This window comes from Onychostoma macrolepis, chromosome 14, assembly GCF_012432095.1.
Source record: "Onychostoma macrolepis isolate SWU-2019 chromosome 14, ASM1243209v1, whole genome shotgun sequence".
NCBI lineage: Eukaryota > Metazoa > Chordata > Actinopteri > Cypriniformes > Cyprinidae > Onychostoma > Onychostoma macrolepis.
In genome coordinates, this window is record NC_081168.1 from 18,610,480 (window position 1) to 18,637,921 (window position 27,442).

At 36.4% G+C, this 27,442-nt stretch overlaps 1 protein-coding gene across 1 annotated transcript; it reads right to left on the minus strand.

Annotated features, from left to right (window-relative positions):
* On the minus strand, positions 1–27,442 carry nfkb1 (nuclear factor of kappa light polypeptide gene enhancer in B-cells 1). The gene is given in 25 exon segments (XM_058797460.1): positions 1–1,977; positions 6,744–6,870; positions 7,143–7,309; positions 8,107–8,167; positions 8,266–8,402; positions 8,990–9,092; positions 9,753–9,922; positions 10,035–10,236; positions 10,342–10,456; positions 11,008–11,149; positions 11,285–11,452; positions 11,540–11,635; positions 11,749–11,784; positions 11,787–11,891; positions 12,590–12,728; positions 13,495–13,586; positions 15,607–15,711; positions 17,422–17,580; positions 18,045–18,208; positions 18,333–18,481; positions 22,524–22,622; positions 22,852–22,892; positions 25,201–25,300; positions 26,061–26,095; positions 27,072–27,442. Coding segments are annotated over 24 exon segments (2,802 nt in total). The 5' UTR covers positions 26,091–26,095; positions 27,072–27,442; the 3' UTR covers positions 1–1,882.

Here is a 27,442-nt window from a genome sequence, read left to right on the forward strand (position 1 = left end):
TACACAATTAATTGTTTTATTATAAAAGTATTACAATAAAACCAGTTACAAAGCACACATTTTCCCCTCTATACAACACTGTTTCACAGGGTACAGACATAAATACCAATTTACAGCCAAAAAACAAAAAACAAAAACACTTTATATAGTGCCTGTCAAACCTTTAGTTTGGGGTTTCAGATGGTTTTGTTGCTTCTTAAACACTATTCACTATAGTATGAAAAAATTACGGCAGCTAAACACATTTTGGTGACACGAGTCCCCAAGTCAGTTCAAAGGTCGGAGGCCATGTTTAGAAAATTTCACAGAGCAAAAAAAGAAAAAACTGTTAATCCAGGGTCAGTTCTAAATGAACTGAACTGATCCTAGATCAGCATATTATCGGAGTGATATTTTGTCTTATACAGCCTGAGTTCACACAGCAGAAGGGAATGAGATTCATTTTTCAACAGAAAGATACAAATGTAACCAAAGGGCATTTGAGGCATCTGGTTATTACAATCCTCATACACACATACTGTAAAGCTCCTCAAAGTCACATACACGCACATACACGCACACAGTTAAAATCTAGTCAAACACACGCCAATCACTGCACAGGACTGACCCTCCTGTTTTTTAATCAATCAAAAGTGTGGAAGAGAAGGATAATCTCTCAGAGCTTATAATTTTTTTTTTTTTTTAAAGGGGACATCGGATGCCCATTTTCCACAAGTTGGTATGATTTTTTACTGTCTTCATGAAATGTATGTAACATACTTAAAATTCCTCAATGGTCAATCTACGTAGAAACCGGCTACAAATTGAAACCGCTTACTGGATGACAGACTCAGACAGCCAATAACAAACTGGCTGTGTGTTTTCTTTTGAGCTTTTCTGAGCTGGCAGACATGCCAGAATTCTAACTAAATACAAAAAAGGCTCATTTTTTTGGTTTTAAATTTCATCCGATGTCCCCTTTAACAGAACCTGTGAGCAAAAAAATAGGAATTATAGGTAGCACCACTAAATCCAAAATAAATTCCCCCAAATAATGCTGTTTATCACAGCTGAAGGGGTGAGGGACAACAGTAGAAAAGGTCTTTTATAAAGGGAAGAGCTTTTTCCATCATCCAACAGATCCGATTGGTCCAGAGGGTCATAATAATCCAGTAGACCTCCTCTTCCTCTCCTTCTTTTCCCGTACGTCATTGTATTGCCGCTCCAGATGAAAACTCTTTGTAAGCAAATGACTACAGAACAAGGTTTGAATAATAATTTATATAAATTGAGGGTGCTGTTGTTAAACCGGATTATTTATTAAAATATATTAACAAAAAGAAACAAATAGCTAAGGCCAGACTTACCAAACCAGACAAATTTTGTATTTATAAAAAATTGAGGCAATAAACGTTTTAGCAAATCAAGCTTGAGAACGTAAAATGTGAAGTCCGAGACACCATAAACCTAAATATTGAGTTTCTTAATGTAACTATAGGTGTTACATATGGTCTCTGGATGTCAACTGCTGCCTCAGATTAAGCACAATTGAAACTAGCCACTTGGAAATTAAAAATGACCAAGAAAATATAGCTCTTATAAAAGGACAAAATAAAACGTTAAAATAAGTGCTTTTTGGTATTATTCATATTAAAAGCTAAAAAAATCAAATAAAATAGAATAGAAGACAATCCCTGTGACCAGAAAGCTTAAGGACTCCTCAAAGTTCCCTCATTTGCAATTTTGGGTGGAGCATCCACAGTGGGCTGGTGGCCAATCAAAGAGTTTGGAGGCGTGTCCTGAGTGGCGCTGCTGCTGTAGTGAGGAGGGAGAAGCTGGTTTTTAGGGTCAGGCCTCAGTTTGTGAGATTGTGTTTGGAGTCGGCGAGACTGAGGCTTGGGCTCTAGAAAGAGGTCTCCACCCCGCTGTCGCATATGCCACTCTCCTCCTGATGATGGCCCAGTGTCAAACCCTGAATGGACTTACAGAGTCCTGGACCTGAGAAATTGTCCGTTTTAAGAAAAAGAAGGGTGATTATTAATATTACCGTAAAAGCATATCAAATATATTTTTCCTAATAACATACACTATATGGACAAAAGTATTGGGACACCCCCTTCTTTAGAACAGAAAAATGCATTCCCAAAACTGTGGCAACAAATATGGAAACATAATTCATGTGTTCAAAAACTGTATTACCATCTCTGTTGCAACTGTTTTGGAAGTGTCTAAAATGACTCTACCCACATGTACTAGTCATTGGAGTTTGGTGATGAGTTTTTGGCTCAAGGTCTGCATTTTAAGTCACACCAGGGGTGTTCTGATTAGGACTTGGCTTTCTGCAGACCAGTCAAGTTCTTCCACACTGACTGAATCAATCATTTCATTTTGAACCTTGCCTAATACATTGTAGGCATTGTCATGTTAGAATAGAAAAGGGTCCTGTCCAAACTGTTGCTATAAAATTAGAAGCACACAATTCCCTAGAATATCATTATATGCTTAAACATTAAGATTTGTACTCATGGAAATTACTAAAGTATAGTCAAACCTATTCATTAGAAGGGGTTGTCCCAATACTTTTGGCAATATAGTGTATATATGAAAAATAAACATTTATACAGAATAAAATACTTTTATATAGATAAAAAATGAGATTTTCCTTCATAAAAAGAATATTATATATTCTTATATACAGTACTGCCGTTCCCTATATGCAGAGTACGGAGTATGCGTAGGGCACCAACTCCCAGGGGGCACCATCCCGGTTCCTCAAAACAAAACAAAAAAAGAAACCTGCCGCGCCCCACATCCACGCCCGGGACTGCTCACACCTCATGTTTGTGGCTGAATGCAAATGATCATAACTGATGGACAACTATGCCCGTGAAAAGACATCAGCAACCCGGCGCCAAGAAAAAAAAAAAAAAAAAAAAAGATGAAAACGAAGCCCGTGCGTCACATTCAGGTAGGCTATATTCATAATCTTGTGAAGCTTTTTTGGGTGTTGAGGTTAATAACGTGTTTTAATGTCTGTAATAATTTCACCACCACCAACACATCTAATATTCTCTCCGAGTTTCCATGTTCACTTACGAAAGTTAGCCATGGTTTTAACACGAATAAAAATTAAAAATAAGACAAAAATCATGGTTCTTGTAGCCATGGTAACCGCAAATTAAACATGGTTTTGCTACTTCAAATAATAATATACAAAGAAGTATTAAGATAATATTTTTTGTGGTCATAAAAACAAACCTAAGCCAACAACATCGGCCTTTAAAATGACTTAAAATGCATTACATAAAAACATTGAGGCAACCCTGCTGAAAAAAAAAAAATGGACCATCGCAGAAAATTCTAATGTCATCACAAATAACTCACAAATACCATTTAAAAAAAAAAAAAAAAAAAACCGTAACACTTTCTATGAAGCCCGTATTTATAACATATTATAATGGTATTCTTAAGGCATTCTAATGAATGCATAATGCATTGTAAAAAACCTTATAATGTGTTATAAAATCTCATGAATAATCATAACAATTCTAATACATTATAGTACTTCCGTATTTGTGGTTATAACTTTTAAGAGTATGATTATTCATAACACACAATGAACACCATATTAAATTTACTTCATTTATAATGGACTATATCATAGCTTGACATTGTTTATTTATGATCTGCACAGTACCTTACTACATCTCTTGAGTGCAATCTTAGCTGGCTTATATATATATATATATATATATAAAAAATTGTATTAGTACACTTAGGTAGGGTAGGTAGAATGTTCACATACTTGCAAAGTTTCCTATACTCAGTGTGTCTGTTGAGGAACCATCAAAATTATGTTAGCATAAAGTATATTCAGCAGACACACTACTAATACTCTCATGACTGCTAGTTGACATGTAGTTGCAGAGTTACTTATCAACAGCTTTCTAAAGGGTACCATCAAAATAATCAAACTGATATGAAAAAAAAAAAAAAGTTCATAGCAAATGTGTCATTACACATTCATATGATCTGATATCTGATCTTATGGCTGTTTGAGAGAAAGAAAAAAAACATTGTCATTATTATTACTTATAAGTGGTCTTTGTCTGCTTTAAGTAAAGTAACATAAGTAACGTGGCAAGATATGAGACTTACAATACATTATAACTATGAGAAATACAATCCATTGTAACTTAAGCAGATGGATCGTGTTCGTGTGTTATAAATCATCATACTCTTAAAAGCTATAACCACAAATAAGTAACTATTATAATACATTAAAACTGTTCTTATGAATATTCATGAGATGATACAACATATTATAAAGTTATTTATAATGCATTATAATACCTTAAGAATACCTTTATAAATGTAGTATAAATACGGGCTTCATAGAATGTGTTACCAAAAAAACTTTTAACCATTAAAAAATGGTTTTCTTCAGTGTGTTTTGGGATATATTGCATTAGGATTTATTGGTTTTAACAAGCCACCAATAGAAGGTGACCAATTACCAGTAGAGACCAGGGTCCATTACAGTTTCCATTCAAACCAATACAAGTCCCATTATAACCAGTAAAACCACTACAAATTTTGTGATGGTGTTTGTTTTTTTTTCAACATTACATGTTATTACAAATGCCTGCAAAGGGCCCCAAAGATGTTTTTAGACTCTCTTATGCTCATCAAGGCTGTATTTATTTGATCACAAATACAGAAAAGAAAAAAAAAAAACAGTAATATTGTGAGATATTATTGCAATTTCTAATATTGGATTCCTATTTTAATATACTTTAAAATATAATTTATTTGTGTGACACAGCGCTGAATTTTCATCAGCCATTACTCCAGTCTTCAGTGTCACATGATCCTTCAGAATTCATTCTAATATGCTGATTTATTATCAGTTAAAATGAACAGCATTTATTCAAGATATAAAATATTTTCTAATAATATAAGTCTTTACTATCACTTTTTATCCATTTAACACCTCCTTGCTGAATAAAAGTATTAATTTCTTAAAAAAGACAATTTTTTTTTTTTACCAATCCCAAACTTTTGAAAAGTAGCATATTGTAACAACATTTTCATTTTGAATAAACACTGTTGTTTTTTACTTTTTATTGATCAAAGTATCCTGAAAAAAAAGTATCACAGGTCCCAAAAAAATATTAAGCAGGACAACTGTTTCCAATATTGATTATAAATCAGCATATTAGAAGGATCATGTGACACCGAAGACTGGCGTAATGATGCTGAAAATTCAGCTTTGCTTCACAGAAAAAAAATATATTTTGTGGTATATTAAAATAGAAAACCTATTTTAGATTGCAATAATATTTGGCAAAATTACAGTTTTTCCTTGATGATCCTAAACATTTGACATCATAACATTTCCTAAATCCTTTTGTTTCAGGTTTAAAATAGTTTATGACTTTCGGATCCCACTATATTTCTTGAAACATCGATGTGTTTTCATCATACTGCTGTTACAGACGTTTATTAATCTCTAAAACATGGCACAACAATACAGATAACCACGAGAAGGAAACTGAGAAATAAAAACTGAACTTTCCCCTGGTGGCTCACACACGCTCACTCGACCCTGACAATGACTGTGTCAACCCTTCAAATCAAACAGCAAGGTGGAAATACTGGTTTCAAAGAAACTGCTCCAGAGTCAAAAACCAGAAGTGCCATATCTTGCTTTCACTTCTGTTCCTGGGAATCCCCCTCTCTATTGTCCGCTTCCCCTGAAACACGGCCATCACTGCAGAGTCTATATGTGAACACTACCACAGTGTGACGGGTCACCCTGAGACCGAGGGGAACTCCCTCAGAATGCAGTGGCTGTGCAGTTTTGTTGACATCATGCTCAAGTTCACATGAGGTAATGTCAGGGAGAACCACAACATCATACCATTGTTAAGGAGAGGGGGGCAGGGGACCGAGACTGGCAGTGATTTAATCTGGGGGTTTTACAAACCATATTGTGGGACAAAAAAAAAAAGCCCCAACAGAACAGTACAGTTCAATTCTCACTCATACTACGAAATACCACAGTGATGATGTGCTCTTGGGAAAAGAACAAAAATGCTACACCGATGAGCAAAAAAAACATGATTTGTGAAGATGGTTGAGGTTTACAGTATGTTCTGGTACGCAGAGCAAAGGAAATATTAAAAACGGTCATCTAGCCTTTAGAAATAAAAAGCAAAAAGCCACTCAAGACCATGCGTTACTGTGATTTTACCACAGTTGAATCTTTTATAAAATACATAAACGGTTTTATAAAATAGTGACAACTGAAATGTGATTGAAATATGATCATAATAAAATCATAATAAAATTCGCTTTTGCCATCACAGGAATTAAATACATTGCTATTTTAAATTGTATTAGTATTTCTCAATATTACCGTTTTTACTGAATTTTTGATCAATTCGGTGAGAATAATTCAACTGAAGTTGTCACATGGTTGTGTAAATGTTACAACGGCTTTGAACTCAATTTATCTAATCTGAAATAGCATTCAAATTATTTTTTTTAAAAGCAATTTGACTACTTACTCCTTTACAGAATTTAAAGTGCACTTACTACAGGGAAAGTCCCTGTGATCAACCGGTGGTTATGCATACCAGAGCACAATGGTAATGTTTCATGGATCACTCTTTTTGGGGGGGCTAGAACCAACAACTTTTTTGCTTTTGTTCAACTACCTAGGCCACATCACCCAGAAAGCATGTATCAATTAATATTACCTGTGAGCTGAGTTGTGGTGTGGACAGCTTCAGGCTCCTTACACACGGCCTGGAGTAAACTGACAGCACTGCTGTTCCCAACATGCTTCAGTCCCTCCACCAGCTCACGCACCGTTCCTCCAGACACCTGCAGAGGAGACAGATCATCAGCAGCTCAAACCAGAGCAACTACAGGATACACAAAACAAAATAAATGTTCAGCCTACTGATACAGTAAATGTTAGAGCAATTCATCTATTTAATGTCGATCTGAGAAACATGGGTTGAACTAAACTAGACCCCGTAATTCTGGACATTTAAATCAATTATAATATAATACAGAATTTTTTTATTCTCTGGTGTTTATTTAAGAATTGTGCAAAAATAATTTGTAGTCAAAAAGGCAGTAAATTAGTTGACCTCATAGCTGTCCAGCAGCTTTCCAGCAGGGCAGGAGCTGAGTCTGAAGGCACTGGTCAGGATGCCAAGCCCCAGAGCAAGAGCCAGACTCTCCCAGCCTCCCGTCTGTTCTTCCAGTGCTTGGCACAACTCCTGCTTTGTGTCAGAGCTCAAGCTCTTCATGTCACCTGCCAACACAAGCCAAACACGCATTTAAATGCACACAAACACAAAATCGTTACCTGTTCTTAACAAATTTAGTGGTTAAAAAGTTTAAGGGTTTGTACACCTTTCAGGTTTAAAAAAATAATAATAAAAATAAATAAATTAAAAAAAAGATTTATACAGTGACTGCACTTATCAAGAGTAATTCCTAGTTGATTAAATATTTAGAAAAGGGCATAACTTAAATAAATATTTTTCCAAGTTTTTCACAAAAGTGGAAACCCTGAACAATACAAAAAAAAGTATAATTCAGAAGGAGGATAAAAACTGATTTTTTTGTTTTTTTTGTTTTGTAGAGCCTACTACACATTTTGGGTCAGTAAACCAAAACGGAAATTTTGTAGGATTCTCTGATAAACAGAAAGTTTAAAAGAACAGCATTTATTTGAAAAATATATATTTTTTAACATTATAAAATGTCTTAACTGTCACTTTTCAATTCAATGTGAAGAGTTCAGATGTAAAAGCCTCTAAGTGCCATCTGAAATTTTCTCAGGATCTCATGTGTAGGTTCAGTAATTTCACTTTAATGGCAATGTATAGGTTCTTTTCATTGCCATTAAAGTGAAATAACTGAACATAAATATAGGAGCCTGAGAAAAACGCTAATTTTAGAAGAAAATTTTAGATGGCACTTGCATCTGAACTCTTCATGTGTTCTTGTAAATAAAAGTTTTTTTTTTTTTTTTTTATGTATTTTTAGTATCTTATTGACCCCAGACTTTTGAATGGAAGTTTACATTTATCTCAGAGTTCATACCTTGTGGTGGAACGACAATGGTGGCGGGTTGGTACTCTTCTCCATTAAGAATATCATAAACCTGACAACACAGATACATTATATACAGAACCAATCACAACCTGCAATTACATTACATAACACAAAAATTTATCTGAAGAAATGGTTCTCTATCCTTACCTCTGGGGAGGTTGCCATGTTCAGAGGAGTTGTCCCAGGAATATAGCCTTCGTCTTCCTCTTCTTCTTCACATGTACCACACAACTCATCATCTTTGAAGAACAGTGGTTCAAAATTTTCTTTATGAGGATCTGCTCCTAAAAGCAATGTACACAACACTAATTGGTAACCTCAAGTCGTTGTTGGCTATCATGAAAAGTATATGAACGGTGGCAATACCGGCGTATTTAAGAAGAATAGTGTATGCAGCTCTACACACCCACATGAAAACAGCGGCGCAACCAGTGTTTATATAGAAAAGGCAACATATCAGATGAATTCCGTGAGCAGAGGACAGGAGCGCCGGAGTTTATGGCTGATAGAATAATTCTCTAGCATTAATTCTGCTCATAGCTTGTCTTGAAAAAAACGGAGACAGTTTGACATTCGTCGAAGGGGTAGTCATACTGCAGGACTGTGCGCCAAATATTCTGACACTGCCAGAATTTCGTCGGAGGTGAAATTTGATCGCAACAGCCATTAATCAGCTGTCGGTGAACATGTCAAACCAGTGATCAAAGATTACAGACTTTAGCCTAGGATTATAGGAATCTTTTAGGATTTTCAAAATTTGTCTCAGACGACCAAATGGTGGCCAAAATCGCACAGTGTGAGCCAGGCTTAAGTCATAAATCTTTCAGCACAACTCTCATTAGTGACGCCTGTATTAAACACACTTCCTCACCTGCAGCCATCAGGAGCGCGCACAGTTTGGTTGAGTCCCGTCCTGCAGCAATGTGCAGAGGAGTTGAACCGTTATAGGTGACACTGTCTACATATGCGTTACCCTGTACAGAGAGAATGTTACACACATAAAGTGTCATTCAACAAGACACAATTAATGATTAAAACTTCATAAGAACATTATTTTAGCATTTCAAGTAATTACTTTTATTCTGCAAGGATCCATTAAACCGATCAAAAGTGATAAGGACATTTATAATGTTAAAAAAATTTTTTCAAACCTCAAAAATTTCTACTAATCAAAAAATATTGAAAAAAAATCTATCACATTTCCACAAAAATGTTAAGTAGTTCATTAGTTTTCTAAATTGATAATAAATGTTTCTTGAGCAAATCAGCATATTAGAATGATTTGTGAAGGATCATGTGACACTGAAGACTGGAATAATGATGCTGAAAATTCGGCTTTGCATCATAGGAATACATTACATTTTAAAATATATTAAAATAGAAAAGAGTTATTTTAAATTGTAAATATATCACAACATCACTGTTTTTACTGTATTTTTGATCAAATAAATGCAGCCTTTGTGAGCATAGAAGACTTATTACAAAAAAATGTAAACATGAAAACATAAAAGATTGAATTATGGTGGGCTTCATGCGAAAAAATGCAAAGGTTAAGAGTATGTGGAGCAACACTTTACAATTTTAGGAATATGTAATATTCACTAAAGCAACATCCTTCACACCCTTCATTGTACCTCCAGCAACAGGCAGCCGGCGAGGGAAAGGTTTCCCAGTTCTGTGGCCAGATGAAGTGCTGTGCGGCCACATGAGAGCTCCTGGAGCTCCACATCTGCCCCTCCATCCAGCAGGGCCCGCACACAGCTCAAACTGTTTGTCTGTACAGCCAGGTGAAGCGGACAGACACCTGAACACACACACACACACACACACACACACACACACACGTAAACACACCTGAGCATACAGGACAGCTTCAAATCATCTTAAATGGATCTCACGTAGTCAGCCCGCCGTACCTGCTGTGTTGGGGATGCTGGTTAATTGTGCCATTGATTTGTGCTTCAGCAGCAATCGCAGCACGCTATCCTCTTTCTGCTGAGCCGCCAGGTGAAGTGCCGTGTTTCCATGGCGATCTGTGAGCGTGAAGTCCACCTCGGCCTCCAACAAGGCCTCGACTGCCTCTTTTTGCTGCGTCAACACTGCTAGGTGCAAAGGAGTCTGGAACAGATGTATCAGATGTATCTGTTTTTGGAAATGTCAAGTTTTGGTTGCAATGAAAAACAGAGATCCCATTCTAAGGTATAGTGCGAGTTTGTAGTATACCTGGTAAAGATCATTCCTAATGTTAAGTAAATCCTCTCCGGGGAGAGCCGAGATGACTTGTGCTAGATTTCGCACGGCATCTGTCTGACTATGGATCACTCCCAGATGTAAACCCCTAAAAGTCAAATCCAAAACAGAACATTTAAAGGGGTGGTTGATTGCGAATTCACTTTTTTAATGTTAGTTAGTGTGCAATGTTGCCGTTTGAGCATAAACAATACCTGCAAAGTTGCAGCGCTGAAAGTTCAATGCAAACGAAGATATTTTAAAATTCTGGCTGTTTAATGCCTACAAAAACGGTTCGTAGGGACTACAACGAATTACTTCCCGGGTCCGTTATGTCACGAACCCAGATAAACCCCGATTGGTCACCTTCTATTGGTGGAAGGGACAGAGCGGTGTGGAAAAAAGGTAAATTATGTGAAAAATAATGCGTTTTTTTTTTTAAACGAAGCATTAACATGTTAGACTGCACCCCATAAACAATCAAGCCTAGAAAAAAACCAGTCAACCACCCCTTTAAGTAAGTAAATCTTTGATCTTTGGGAAACAAAGACAAAACAACATCTGATATCATTTATTTATACTGACGTGTTTTGGTGAGAAGTGGGAATTTTATGAAAATGGAACTTCTACAGAAATATGAGGTTGGTTTTCCTGACTTACGTGTCTCCGTTCTCGTCTTGAGTGGTCATGAGGGGGCGCTGTGGAGCCAGAAGCATTCTAGCATCACCGCTTACTGCGTAATGAAACAGAGCTTGAGCCTGTCTTCCAGCAAACTCAGCCAAATGAGGCTCTAACACGCAGCCTAAAGAGAGCAGACGCACAAATGTACACATTTACACAGATATCTACATGCATTATGAAGCTTGTCTGGATTTTAGCCCAGTTTGACCAGAGCTGGAAAACCTTAAACGAGCTCAGGTTTCAAATGAAGTCTAACCTGTGGAGTTTAACTCTAGATCTTCTGTAGGATCTGTGTCCTCACTTGCCACTCCCAAACCAACAGTTTCCGGTTGGGCACAGATTCGCACCGCACCACCTGCTGCCGGATCATCATCGTTATCACTGTCACTGTCCTCATCACTGTCTTCCACTGGTTCTTGATACGCTGTAAGATGAAGTGTGTATGTATGTGTGATTATACAGTCAAAACTGCTGTAATAATAGCAGCCTGATTGACAGCTTGGACACCCACTATGCTTGATGGCGGTCCCGCCTCCTCCCATGCCTGAGGAGAAGTTGTATCCAGACCCGTAATTGTTATAGGTTGAATATCCCTGGAAGAAATGTCCTAGACAACAAAGAATGTTTAGCTAACATCACTGACATTTTATGCATGGTGGGATTTTCAGGCTTCTAATAAAAAAGTACTGATATGTGAAGTGTAATGCTATATTAATATACCTCCTCCTCCTCCGCTGGGACCACCCCCTGCTGTTGACCCACCCCTCCTCCTCTAAACATGCCCCCAGCTCCGCCTCCTGCTCCACTGTAGTCCTGGAAGTTTGGCAGAGTCTTCTGTCTCTTTCTCTGGACTTCTTCTTTGTCTAAAAACAGTTTAGAAGAGAAATTCCATGACAAGAGTAAACATAGGGTGTAGGGCTGTCACTAATGTTTATTTTGGTAATTGAGTAATTGGTCAATAATTCTGGCAATTAATCGAGTAATCGGATAATTACAATTAATTTTTTGTGGTAATAAAAATAGATCTAAGTGAAAAAAAATAGCCTTTAAAATGACTTAATTTACATAGGCAAAATGCAATTAAGTATTTTTTTAAAATCGAGTACTTGAAATGAATCGAGGAATCATGACAGCCTTAATATGTATGTGGACAGACTTTGGACCTTTCACTCAATAGTTATGTAGTAAAAAAATATATATTTTAAAACATTTACATACAGTATTCATGTGTGTGTGTGTATTAGTATAAGGTATATATATATATATATATATATATATATTAGTGCTGTCAATCGATTAAAAAAAAATTATTAATTGCACATTTTTTCTGAAATTAAATCGCGAAACAGCAGTTATGAGTGGGGTGGCCAACCCTAGGCTAGGAAGAAATGTCCGTTAACGCCCTGCATTAACGGCGTTAAATAATTTACATTTTGACAGCACTATTATACATAGTATATAAGCTTTCAAAAAATAAAAATAAAATAAATAAATCCTAAAAAAGAAAGTTTATGTTGCACAGTCACAATCAAAGCTTTATAGAGTTGGTTAAAGACTATACCTATAATCTGTGGATGGTAGGTGAAAGGCTTGGGTTCGCTTGTTTCATTGTCTGACTTTCTTTTCAGCTGCACAAACACAGAGATGGGCTTCTGGAGGTTCTGGTCCCGATATTTAGGCGTCTTGAAGACGATGGCAAACTAAAGGATGGAATTGAAAAGTGGATTATTCATTCAACCAGATTTAATTTTTTTTTTTAATAATACCATAAAATCACAGTCATCTAAAGTCAAGATGTAACAGTAACTTGTCTTGATGAATTAATATTTTTATTCAGCAAGGATGCATTAAATTGATCAAAAGTGAAGGCATTTATAATGTTACAAATTATTTCTATTTCAAATTAAGGGTGTTCTTTAAAACGTTCTATTAAACTTCTGAGAAATAAGTGTTACAGTTTCCACAAAAATATTAAGAAGCACAACTCTTTTCAACATTGGTAATGATAAGAAATGTTTCTTGAAAAGCAAATCAGCATATTAGAATGATTTCTGCAGGTTCATGTTCACTATAGACTGTAGCCTTTGGCATCACAGGAGTAAATTACATTTTAAAATATATTCAAATAGAAATCAATTATTAAAAATTTGAATAATATTTCACAGTATTACTGTTTGTACTGTATTTCAATCAAATAAATGCAAATTTAAAAAGTGGCGTATAAAGAAAGTAAATAGGGTCAGTTTTGATTTAATTTTGACTTAATAAATCCCCAGTAGCTGTGCTTTACCAACTATTTACCCAGAGAAGTTAGGATTTATCCATAAGAAAACAGACCAAAGAGATCATTAAACCAGAAAGCAAGTCACTGAACATAAAGGATCACGTTTCGACTAGCAGGGTCAAACTGTGGCTGCAGAAGTACAGTGTAGCCATATGTGGCGGCAGACTAGTTCTTGTGCTGACCTGTCTGTGGACGTCAGTGGGGGAGAAATCCCCGTAGGCCTCCCAGGTCAGACCTGACTCATCATCTTCATAAAACCGCACCTGGATATCATCTGTCACAACAACAAAAACAAACAATGACATCACATACAGTACAAGGAAAATAAAGAAAATGAAATTATTGTGAACCGGTGGGGAAAGAAAGAGGAAATGATTGTCACCACACACACAGAGTACAATTTGAATATCTGTCATCAGCATGCAACACCGTTGTTACTTCTGCAAAAGTCATGATTTACCACAGTACAAACTTCATGTAGTGGTGCAACTGATATGCACATTGTGGACACATGATCTAAAAACATATCCATACTAGGTATCAGATGGAAATACCCTGGTATATATACCATGATACCAAATGATTCAATAACCATGTAACACTGTATTTACAAAGAATATCGTTGGCTGGTATCGTCGCTATATGATTCACTCTATATGATTGTCATTTAATGTGTTGCAATTTATGTTACAATATCATAGGTGGGTCAAAAATGAAACTGTGATATTTTAAACCACTAATTTTAAACCACTCAAGAGCTTGCTGTAAATGTTTCAGAGGATTTAGCGCATAGTAATGGTGAATGATGATCATTTTGTATTTTAAGATCATCTATTTATCCTACATGACCTGCCCATGAAGATCCAGTTTTCATTGTGAGCGAAGGGAGGAGAAAACAATATAACAGAAATGGCGAGCGAGTTGTTGAAAAACAGTCGTATAGTGAACTTTCTTTTGCCGCATAATTTGCATATGAAAAGGGGAATTCCCTATAGCTGGAAAACTGCAGTGAAAACTTCCTTCAAGAGTGGCAATGTGTGTCCAGCATCTATCACACGAGAACAAGGTGGCTTATCAGCTGTAGGTTAAAGGGTAAACTGTTCGAAGGTGGCTACATTCAGAAAAATGTATAACACGGCTTGTTCAAATTTTCCTGATCCCTAAATCATCATTATACCCTTTTCTCCTGAAATCAAGAATTCTTGTACCAAAAACAGTCACTTTTTAGTTTCAAAAGACCATTCTCCACACTCTCTTTCTGACCCTTAGCAAAGTCCTCTTGAAAACAATTCAGTTCCCTTTGGTGGCCATCTTGGTAATGCCCCCGGGCAGCTTTTTCCAGCCAAGCAGGTACAGCTCTTGCCTGCTTGAATGCTAAGAGACTGAAATCTCTGAAACTGTTTGTCAATATTATGCTTAAAAAGCATATTTCAAACCAGAAATACAATTGGACAACAATAAGATCATAACCTTACTCCTTTAATTGAAATCATGCACATTAATACCATTTTATCAAGCTGGTCCAGCTAATTTCAAGAATAAAACAAACAGGTGATGGCTCTGTCAAAAAGGACGACTGGCCCATAAGGTGGGACTTCCTGTTATTTACCAAAAAGGTGATTGGCTCTGCAAAATTGAGCATTACAAGTTATCCTATTCACTTTTATGCAAGTGCATGCATTTCCTACTCTTAAAATGTCTCTGTTCTGTTTTTGCTACTTTACTTTTAAGATATAATATTGTTCAAAAGTTTGGGATTGGTAAGATTTCATAATGTTTTGAAAAGAAGTCTCTTTTGCTTACCAAGACTGCATTTATTTGATTAAAAATGAGTAAAAACAGTCATATTGTAAATATTATTACAATGTAAAATAACCATGTTCTATATTAATGCATTATAAAATGCATTTTATTCCTGTGATGGCAAAGCTGTTATTTCAAACATTTATTTTTATTATTATTATTATCAAATGTAAAACAGTCATGCTTTTTATTAATTTTGTGAAAACAGCAAAAATTCAATGCATCCTTTCTGGAAAATAAAAAAAATCTTACTGACCCCAAACTTTTGAATGGTAGTGTATATGCAAATGATCTGTAAATCTAGGAATTTGTATGTTAATGCCATAGTAATTTCTGAATGACCCTTTAATATCTCCACTGTGAACGTCATCAAACCCTTTATTTCAAAGCAGCATGGAAAATTCATGCTCTTCACTTGTGTCCTTCATTCTGTTCAGCAATAGCAGACAGGCGGAGCATGCAGTGACTGTTAATTAATATTGCTTTCTGACCTTTCTGGACTTTGTCACACAGCAGATAGACCTCCTCTCCTCCTGTCACACAGCCAGCAGTCCGATCCATCCGCACTATTTTCAGATTGGAGGCATTTGGGGCCTCTAAAAAGCCACAAGAGAGACAAAGACATTAGAAATCTTTCTGTTTTTCATTTTTGTGGAGTTTCCTCATTTTCCCTTTCCTTTCTGTAGCAGTCTCGTTTTACAAACATGAACTCTGACAGCGCTAAGAAAAGAGGTAGAAATGGAAACAGAGAGAAGTACAAAAGGGAGGGGAAATCGAAAGTGTAGGCCTAGTTTCAAAGAGGAAGCAATACCCGATAGTTCTCTGTCAGAGAGTGCGAGTAAGAGTGAGACAAATGGAAGAAGAAAATGAGACAAAAATATCAATAATTAGCCCCAAAACGCAAAATCATGTGACAATTCTGTTGACAAACTTCTCTTCCTCTTCTTAGTCACGGCAGTTTCTGTTGCTAAATTATACAGATCGGGCTAAAAACCATAATTTCTAATGACTATAAATTAGAATTGCCAAACTATAACTAAACCCATTAAATGAACCTATTTCGTTACTTTACAAAAAAATAAAAGAAGACCGTAAAAAAAAAAAAAAAAAAAAGTTAATAAAAATGTTAATAAAAGCTATATTAGTAGGGGTGTAACAGTTCACAAAATTCACGGCTCGGTTCGATACGACATAGTGATGTCACGGTTCGGTATGTTTTCGATACAGGGGGCGGGGCAATTGGTTACATCGCAATGTTGGAAATATTTCTGTTTTAAACCATGAAGTGAGCCAATGGATATCACATTAGCACGCGTTTGCAACAGGGTTTGCACACGTGCAAACTTTGCTCAAGATTTATGCCGGTAAACGTCTTAATCTCAGTCAATTCACTATAAGCAGAAAGTGAAAGTAAAAACAGAATGACGGAGTAATGACGCCACATATTCTCTCAGAGACAAAGAGAGACAAATCTACTTCAACATGCTGATAACGGTATAGCCTACAGCTGTTTTCATTGATTTCCTTTATATTTCTCTTGTGGCCCATACATACTGGGAAAAAAAATAAGAAACGTATTTCGTGTTAAACAGGTTGTTTTTGAAAGTCGGTGCTTGAAATAAAAGCTTTTTATTTCATTGATTTTTACTGATGACTGCAGTGTTAATATTTTAATTATAGGACTATAATTCATTATAGGTAGCCTATAGCCTAATAGACCCGTTTTAAAAGACCTTTTTTAAAAACATTTTAATTGAGGAGTGAATATATCCTAATCTTATCCTCGCAACGCGTCAGTTATGCGTTAATTATTGCAAATTAATTGCACTTTTAATTTAATAATAAAAGTAACTTCATAATAATAATAATAATAATAATAATAATAATAATAAGCCTAATAAAAATAAGAATGTAACAGGCCTACATTAATTGGAAATGCCAAATAAGTTAACAATATCTCTGGCTATCGTCGATACAAGATCATCGTCTGTCGACGCACCCCAGCAAGGGGAGGTCACGGGGCAGACAGCACGTTGCCTGTTACGTCGTTTGGGCTGCCTTGTTGAGCACAGTGGCACTGATATTTCACACACTTTAAGCTTTTATTTTCCAAATGTAATAGGATTAGTCCAACGAATCGTTCAGTTTGTAATGCGTACCGAACCGAAAGCATCGTACCGAACGGTTCAATACGAATACGCGTATCGTTACACACCTATATATTAGTATCTCAATTATACTAAAATAACACTGCTATGAATGCTTTTGATCGGAATGGTCAGTATATCAAAGAGGACAACACTCACTGCTGTCAAAGATGGGGTCCGAAATGACCGGATCCAGTCGGCGGGAGAACCCTCCATCACTGTCAGGCAGCAAGGCTGTGAACATGAGCCGTACCACGCTCAGATCCATCTCCTTCGACTGATGAATAGATGCACTGCTAATCAGGTTCCTCTCAGCATCTAAAATACATGAACACAGAGTCACAATATGCTGAGGTTATTTATATTCAACACCTCAGGCATTCTCTTAAACCTCTCTGTTAACCAAAGCATTCTTAGATCATCAGGAGAATTATATCCATAGTGACTTACAGTACAGTTTTTATAGGGTCAGTGCCCATGTACCAAACTGTCTTGGCACAAAGTGAAAAGTGATTGCTCCTTGTAGAGTCTGAACCAACAACCTATTGGTTACTATCCCAGATCTTCAACTTTTAAGCTACAATGACCATAAGCTCATCAGGGCTCTACAATTAGGATGGTCACTTGTATTTTTGGCTTGAAAAGTACAAACCAATTGTAATGCATCCCATTGCATACCATCATTTTCGCTGTGGTGAGGCAGGAATAAATGGATGGATATCCTGAATAGAGACATAATCTGTCAGGAAAATTTCATGCACATATAAACACACTTCTCCTACCTGTGAGTTCTCTGGGCATGCGGACCTCTCCTTGTAGGGCATCTATCTCAGGATGGATAAATATACCGTAGTTATACCCCAACCTGTAGGCCTCTATCATCCTCTCTTCCAAAACTTTGCTTACGTTCTTCTTTGTCACATGTAAAATGCCCAAGTTAGGAAAACTGTAAAACAATTGCAAGTGAACATTAATTAGGAGCCTCACTGTTATCGTTGCATGTACCAAGAGTGCTGTTGCTCAGAAAAAAAGCATTCTGAATAACTGGATGTTGAGGGACAAATTCAGACCTGATGCTTGAATCTTTGGGCAGCAAGTCGGCAATGCAGATTCCTTTATCACACTGCTTGCCCACCAGGCTGTGAGCATGAAGATGGGCTTGCTCAGTGTTGGTCACCAGCTGAACTACCACTCGCGCTGCACCCTGGTAGTTACAGATCTGTTGCCCCAAAAACAAACAGAACAAAAACATTAAAAAAAAAAAAAAAAAAGGCTAATGCAACTTTAATCTGCTAAATACCTATATACTGTATATATCATTTATTTCAAAGTTAAAAAATTAAAATTCTTTATATAATTATAATAAACGTTATAATAATATTCATATTAATAACAATCATCATCATCATCATCATCATGTATAAATAAACAGCATTATTTTTGATAGATTGTCATTATTATTTCACAATAAATATATCATTAACCATTTATATAATTTACTGTTATATAATAACGATCATCAACATTTATCAATAAAAACAATTATTCTTGAAAAATCATCATTATAAATATAATATATATAATTTAATGTGAAAAAATAATCTAATCAAAATCAATTACTTATAGATTTTATTTTGCGCTAAATACATTCATTTATACAATTTACTGTGAAATAACAATATTTATTAATATTATTAAACAATAAATATACACTTAAATTATTGTATATTGTTCAAGTAGGTAGACTATATACAATTTGACGTATTTGTGTAGCAGTTCCGCAAATACTTCACAAAGTCTACTTCAGAAGACATTAACGGCAAAGGAATGTCACAGGTATGTTAATCTCATTTTGGTGGGGGAAATCCCAGCATTCAAAGTGGGCGGATCATTTATGGACTTTTCCACAACATAATTTGGCCATTCTTATCAACAACGTCCTCAACACACAGAAAGAGCTCAAATGAAAACAAAAAATGCCACAGTAGACTGAATTACAAGCAAATCCCAAACATTAATAAGAAAAGACTTAAAACAGTCTCTTCTTGACTCATATGACAAGGTGTGTGGTTTGACTGTTTCTATAGGCCAACTTCAAATATGGTTCAGAAGACACTTTCTTTGGAGACAAAATGACTCATCGTCATAGCAATATCAACCCCCAGAAAAAAATACCCAGCAAATATCAAAGAATATGAACATGAGCCCCTCTAGAAAAATCGTTTGATGATAACATGAAAGCAGTGATGCCATGCATGAAAATGCATGTGCACCCATACATGAATAATGATCCTCCGTTTCACCCTTTCAGATCCGGCTGAGAGTCAAACAACTGAACAGTTGACGTGCTGTATGGGCAACAGCTGAGCTAATTTCCTCCTACCGTGAGCAATGATATAAAAATTCATCAACCCAGAAATCCCTACAATAAACCTGTATTATGTACATAGCAGAGCGATAAACGAAACGCCCTTATAGTAGACCACAACTTAAATACCAACATGAAAAACATAGGGAATTCCAGCGCTTGTGTTGAAATAACCAGTACTGACCATTTAAAACAATAGACTGCATATACAGTACAGGTTGTGGTTACAGTGGTAAATCCAAATACATCTTTGAGAAGTTTTCACTTTTTTTTTCAACAATAGCACCACTAGCAATGGAAATTCATGAAATATTTTATGTTTCCTTATGAACCATTGTATTTTTATTAACTAACATTAGCAAAGTTTAATAAATATTCTAACAAATTTATTGCTCGTTGTAGGGGTGTCCTCGAATAATCGACGATTCGACACTTCGATTCGAGGAGCCTGATTCGACTCCCAATCTCACTGTCGAATATTTGCGGGGTGTTATGATCGTGCCATTTTGGCTATATGGGGGTGCTCAAATGTCTTATTTCACAACGAACTACTGGTTTTCTCCCAATAAATGAATATACAGCCTATTATGATAATCCTGTAAATAAGAATCTTAAAAGAAAGAAGCTTTAAATAAATATTTTAACGTGCGCGAATAAATCCAACTTCCCATATAGATTAAAATTTTGCTTTCTAATCCGTCACCGACAGAGGAGCATCTTGGCGGCAGGGATTTAAATCTTTAACAAGACTCAAATTGACACAGGCAGAGTGGAAGACTTCATTTTTTTTCGATCAGGTAGGGTACAACAAGTCATTTCAAAACTTTTTTGTGCAGTTAGCCTAGTCCAGATAGTTGTAATATTAACGTTATGTTATATAAATAACGAAGCGTATTCTATGTGAGATGAGTTAAATCCCATTGATTAAAAACCTGCTATCATATGCTTCATTCTACTGGTCATCTTCAGCGTGCGCAGCTCAAAACAGAAATGCAGAACGTTATAACTACGATCATATACATAACGTTATAATGAGAGCACTATTGTAAAACAAATTTGGTGAATTCTTAAGGGTTTCGCCCCGCCCCCAAATATATGATTCGACTATCAGTCGACTATCGGCATGATTCGAAAATTCCGACTCGACTATGGAAATCCTTAGTCGGGGACACCCCTAGCTCATTGTTATAGTTACTGTTACTTCGTGCATTAACTAATGTTAACTAATGGTTAACTAACAGAGGAGAGGAGAGGAAACAACAAATAACTACAAAATCTGTACACAGAATTGGTTTTCAGCAACTTTAGTGCTTGGGGTTCTAATGTAATACATTTTAATATAACAGTCAGATATAATGCAACATTTACTTTTGATTAAACTCAAGTTTCAAAAATCTATTTTAATTTTTGACCCTTTGTATTAAAAGGTTTGGGCAACTCGATTTACACCAAATGAAAGAAATTTGATCAAGAACTTGGAGCCTTAGTAAAGCCCACACTTACTTGGAGGTGTATGCACACACAAACACACACACACACATCTCTTTAATGTGTGTTTGTGTGCGCTGCATGTCAGAGTGTGTCTGTGCAAGAGGGGGCGAGCTGCTGCACACTTCGTTTCCCATCTCTGACACCACATTACATAGAACGAGTCTTCCCACTAATTACCCCAGTGACACACTGAGGAAATTCCCAAACGGACTGCCGTCATGAAGGTAACAGAGAACAGTGTCCTTCTTTCATTTCTCTCCTTGTTTTGTTTCACTCACTTTCTCAACCTTCAGCCACTGTGATCCTAAAATAAGTGACCTGGCGCAGAACGGCAGTTGTAAGAGCCAGCAGCTACTATTTTTAGTTGAGTGCTCCAGCAAATATTGCATCATTGGTATTTATCATCTGATGAAAGAGCTGCCACATCAAACAGCTCTCTCTCTAGATCTCATAAATATGCAAACTAGTTTCCCTGAAGGAAATATCAGTGTTTGCAAGCTGGCAAAAATTGTATTATTTACTCATGAATGGTGACCACGGGCTATGAACCTTAACAAAATTATGATTATTCCAAGTCTTCTGACGCCATACATGCTTTTTGTGAAAAACAGTCCAAAATGTAAATGATTCTGGAGCTTGACAGCCTCTGGTTGACATTTACAGTCATTGTACAAAAAGTGGAAGCATGAACATACTGCAAGACATCTTTTGTGTTCCACTTAAGAAAGATAGATAAACAGGCTTAGAAAGCATCAAAATTAGGTAAACTATTCTTTTAAAGCTTTAGGTTAGCATACGTTCTATAAGTAAGCAGACAGATCACAATTCACTATGCTAAATATTAAAGAAAGTATTCATAATTCAGTTTGCAAATGCCATGATGACATCATTGCTGTCAGTTACACAATGTTAAGTCTCTTATACTCACCAAGCTTGCATTTATTCTATCAAAAATAGAGTAAAAACAGAAATATTGTGAAATATTATTATAATTTAAATGAACTCTTTTCTATTTTAATATATTTTAAAGTGTAATTTAATCCTGTGATGGCAAAGCTGAATTTTCAGCCGTCACATGATCCTTATTATTATTTAATGCACCCTTGCCTTTTAAAATTATTAATAAAAATAAAAAAATAAAAAATGTACACATTTGAATGGCAGTGTTAAGTCAAAGGGAGATTTTTAAGCTTTATTTTTTCATTTCATTAAAGAGGATAAAGTCTGCCAAGACCAAAAAATAAATAACAGCCTGTTCTGTTTGATTAGCACTTGGAAAGGAAACAGAAGAAAATATGTTTATTCTCTTAATCTAAATCCTTCTGCCCAACCAGAAGCGAACTGTGAGAGAATGGTTTGTTTATCACCGGGAATAAGCAGAGCTCTATCTTGCTGAACCTACCTTCACTTGTGGGTAAGACTTCCTGTTCTTCTCACTGGAGGCCCCTGGGAGTCCTCCGTGGGAGGGGCCTTCACATCCATAGCGGAACCTGAAGCCCCTCTGGAAATGACAATGTCAGACTTAATATTTTGCTATAATGAGTTTGTTATTGTCACTGCCTGCTGCCAGAGTTACCAGTCTCTTCTGAGCCGTTGTGCCATTACAGTGTGTTTAGCTTGCCACATTAGGGAAATTTACTTGCAAAAGCAAGAGAACATTTCATTGCTGTCTTATTTAACTAGTTCAAATCATTTAACAAGAGCATTTGCAAAAATATTATGTGCATTACCTGTTTTGGTTGTTCGACGATTCGTAGATAAGGTCCGTCGACTGCAAAAGAAGAGATGCAAAAAACTTGAATTCAACTGTTAAATGAATTTCCCTCGTCAGTTCTTCTGTTAATTTTCCACTCAGCAGTCACTCTCAAGTATCATTCATACTTTCACATCTTTACGCTTGCTAGATCACGATTGGTTTTGAAACAGAAAACCAATGACATCCAATGTCGTTTAGCATCATTTTATGCCAAAATTGATCCGAAATGTTTGAATGTGTCATATTTTGAATGAAATTTGTGAACGGCAGTGAATACCAACTCAAATCTGTTCTTCACACAAAGCAATCAAAAGGCAAAAGGGCAGTGTGAACATTGTTCCGAATATCTCCTTTTGTATTTTATGACAAAAAGGAACTCACTGCATTGCAAACAGAAATAAGCAAACATGACTAGCTGACCAGGTGTTGGAAAATCAGAAGGATTAGAATTCAATCTCTCCATGCAGACTTTCTGGCCATCAAGCATATCAGAGCATTCGCTGAGAGGCGGGTGTTCTGCAGATATTTCAGAGCCAAAGCTCTTGCTGCACCACGTGTTTCCACAGAAGCGCAAGCCTCTTCCTCTTCCTGTGCACTACAAGGACTGAGACCACATCCTTGTTGAAGAGCAGCTAAATCAATCAGCTGCTAAAACTGCAGAATTTAACCTCTTATAGCACAACTTCTGTGTGTCCACTTCTCCCATTACACTGACATAATGAAAAGGTCCAGATCTATGAGCGTAACAGGGACAGGCACTTTATTTGGTCAGATATAACTTGGTTGTATTTCCAACATTACTCATCGTTTCTTTACTAGATGAGGTGTCTCAGGTCTAAAGCAGATGTCAAAACCACAGGTGCACTGAACTCAAAATAGCAATACATTATTCAATTGTCAGATTGAACACACCATATCAAAACACAGTAATAACTGTAATGCTTGAATAAACCGCATAATTGAATAAAGATGAACTCTGTTCGAAAATTTCTGTTGCTCATGTCACCTAATTACCACCTCACACTGAGAGAAAAAAAAAAAAAAAAAATGATGCTAGTTGCTTTCTTGCTGCTAATGTGAAGACCCCCCTCCCCCATAATAACCCCATGTACTAAAAACCTAAATGAACAGTTCACCCCAAAATGGCAGACAATTTGGTGAAAATTTACTCACTACTCAAGCTATTCAAGATGAGTAGATGTAGATGAGTTTGTTTCTTCAAATGTAGCATTACATCACATGCTGATCAATGGATCCTCTGCAGTGAATGGGTGCCGTCAAAATGAGAGTCCAAACAACCGATAAAACATCACAATAATCCACACGACTCCAGTCCATCGATTAACATCTTGTAAAGTGAAAAGCTGCATGTTTGTAATAAACAAATTTCTCTATCTCAAGTCCTCTATCCATAATATTGCTTTCTTCAGAGAAAAAAAGGCATCTCGTCTGAATCAGGAGAGAAATTGACCATTCTTAACAAATATGTTGATGGATTTTGATGTGGAAGGACAACAGGGTACCTGGAACAAGTGTTATTATGGACTCACATTTTAGCCAGAAGGACCAATTTAAAGTTAAAACAACAAGATGTTGGACTGATTGATGGACTGTCATGTTGATTACTTGTGGATTATTGTGATGTATTAATTAAAGGTTTGCCCTCTAATTTTGATAACATCCATTTATTTCATGAGATCAACTGGTGAGAAAGTGATGTAATGCTAAATTTTTAATTCACACGGTGACATTTTTCTAAATATCTTCTGTATTCCACAGAAGAAAGAATGCCATACAGGTTTGGAATTTTTATTTTTGGGTGAACTATCCCTTTAAGTAGAGGAACATCTTGATTTACACAGTTTTACTGTGCTCAGGTAATCAAGCACACGTGTTCAAAGGTGGCAGCCCCAAAACTTCACTCATCTCAGAGAGGTTTCTGATGCAACCACATGGCGGTGAAGAGCTGTTCATGGTTTTCAGTCATGTCTCTGCAATCCAATGAGGAAGTGAAAAGTGTGGGGGGAAAAAATAGATCAGCTCCTGTAGTGCCATCACACACAATATACGAATGACTGTGTGTGACATCACTGAACCAAGGAATGAGATGTTTCTGGGATTTTCTGTCTCCACTTCTTTAGTTTAGTTTATTGGATTTAGACCTCTTTCTGCAGGGTGACTGTTTTCTTAAAGGTATACAACAAGAAGAAAAGGGGAAATGAAGGCTCGTCTTACCGCATCCATTCTGCAAAGTTCAGCAAGCTATCTCATTGTCAAGACCTTGATTTAACGACAAATCTGAAAACTCAAAGAAGACTCTTACCTGTCCTCATAACATTATTGTTGTGCATGGCCGGAAACGGTGTCGGGTCCATGGTCATCCATATCGTCTCGTCTCTAAATGGGTCAATTTGTCCTATATACTTCAGTGACAGAATAGAAACAAAAACAATGAGACACACATGCAATTGCATACAATTATGACTATTTTGAATGCTTTACATTTAATTTTAGCAACCGTGTACTTTATAAACAGCTCCATGACTTTGTGTCATAAACACAGAGGGTTTTTTCAGCGTTGCATAAGGACAGAGTTTGAATTTAGGAGTCAAGATTACTAGCACAGGTGTAAGATGCATCACTGTAGTCAGTGTAGACAGACAGGCAGTAATATGATTTTGCGATATACGTGGATACAAAATTGAACAAACAGTAATGTGTATAGCTTCATTTGGTGCTGTGTTAAGGGTGAATCGCAACCACAGAAGGCAGGAAAAAGGAAAACCTCCTCAGCTTTCTAAGAGACACTTCCTGTGTGATGCTGTGGTATTTACACAAATTAATATGTCCTGTTTCAAATGTAATCATTTACTATCAGGCTTACATGCCTTCAAAGGCCTAAATCTGTTACAAGCAACACAAAAAAGAACTCTGAGGTCTGTGTTTATCTTATGAAGATAATTACAAGGCATGAGCTTCTCTATCTGTCTGCTATCAGCTATCATGATAATAAACATTTTCATAAAATAAATTAGCAGCTAGCAACAGAAGCTTATAAAGTCATCAAAACTGACCCGATTTACTTCATGGTCTTACAGTTGGCGCCAAAAACTCTCAGAAATATGTAAAATTGGTTTCGAATCCCAATTGTTACTTTAGATATTTTAGGAAACATTTCCTCACCTCTGCATGGTATGGATCCTCTCCAGCCATGATTCCTGTGGAGAATATTAAAACAAATTAATTCACATTTCATATTCAGATAGTCTCCAAAAGTAGTCAAACACTGGAAACAGAAAATATGAAGGGAAGTGAAAAGCTAATTCGTTATTAGTTACACAATTACTATAGGTGTCTTGTTCATTAGAGAATCCGTGTTTTAAACGAATCTTTTAAGTGAATCGTTCTCGTTCACTTCCATGCTCTAAACTTAAAATTTCGTTACATGAAGAAGTAACTCCGCATTTCTGCCTTCAAAGATTGAATACAGTGCAAGAAATAGTATTCAAGTGCGGTGTTTGAATATACGCCTTTTAATTAGCGCTTTTTGAGTCTGAACAAAGCTGGAGACTTTGGAGTGAATCACTCACAGAACAAACAACAACAAAAAATCGCATTGTCTCGCCACCTGTGGTGAGACTTGAGACCTGCAGAAACGAATCAGTGAGCAAATCATTTAAAACATTTGCGTTATTGGAATGAATCAGAATCCCAACCACTTCTACACGTCTCAAACACTGAATGACAACAAACTCAGACATCTATTTAAAAGATGCCCGCTAATCTAAAACAAACTAGATGCATCACTTCGCGTTTGGAACATCAGAAAAGTACTGTTCGAACAGAACTTCTATTTTAAACAACTCCGGATGTTCGGACCGAACGCGCCTTGATTCCCAATATAATGTATTTGTACATTGTGACAAACAGTCAGCATAATACTTAGGCTATCAGTTACTCAAACTTTCTAATACCAAATTCCACCATAAAACACATTAATGTGCATCACGAAGTGTTAGTACTCACCCAAACCAGCTTATCAAAAGTCCTTGATAGCTGAAATGTGCATTTGGCCTCTGAGGCAGAAGTAGGAAGTTCAGCAGAAGCACTTGATACAAAGTATCACAACAACCTTTAGATGGCAACATGGGCAACTCGGACAACAAGCATGGCTGGATCTACGAGGCTGCTTACCTTTCCTGATAGATATCCGAGATTCAGAATCAACATCAAACAGCTGGGATTTGGGATTCAGAGTCAAGTTTTCTTATTCCTTACAACTTATTTCTCCATGTTGCGCTGAAGTCAACTAACGTAAGCTGATAGAAAGTCAGTTCAAAGCAGGTTCCTTATTCAGATGATTGTTGCGTCTGCTAGACATGGATATGCAGAACATCCACTAAGGTTAAACGGCAGATCGAGAGATCGATCAATTAATCGATTTTAATCGCCTGTCGCGAGTGGTCACAGTAAATCATTTCGAGATCAACGCGATCGTTTGAATAGACAGCTTGACTTCCTTACTGGAAATTCCCTGTGACGTAACATACGTTCAACATATCTTG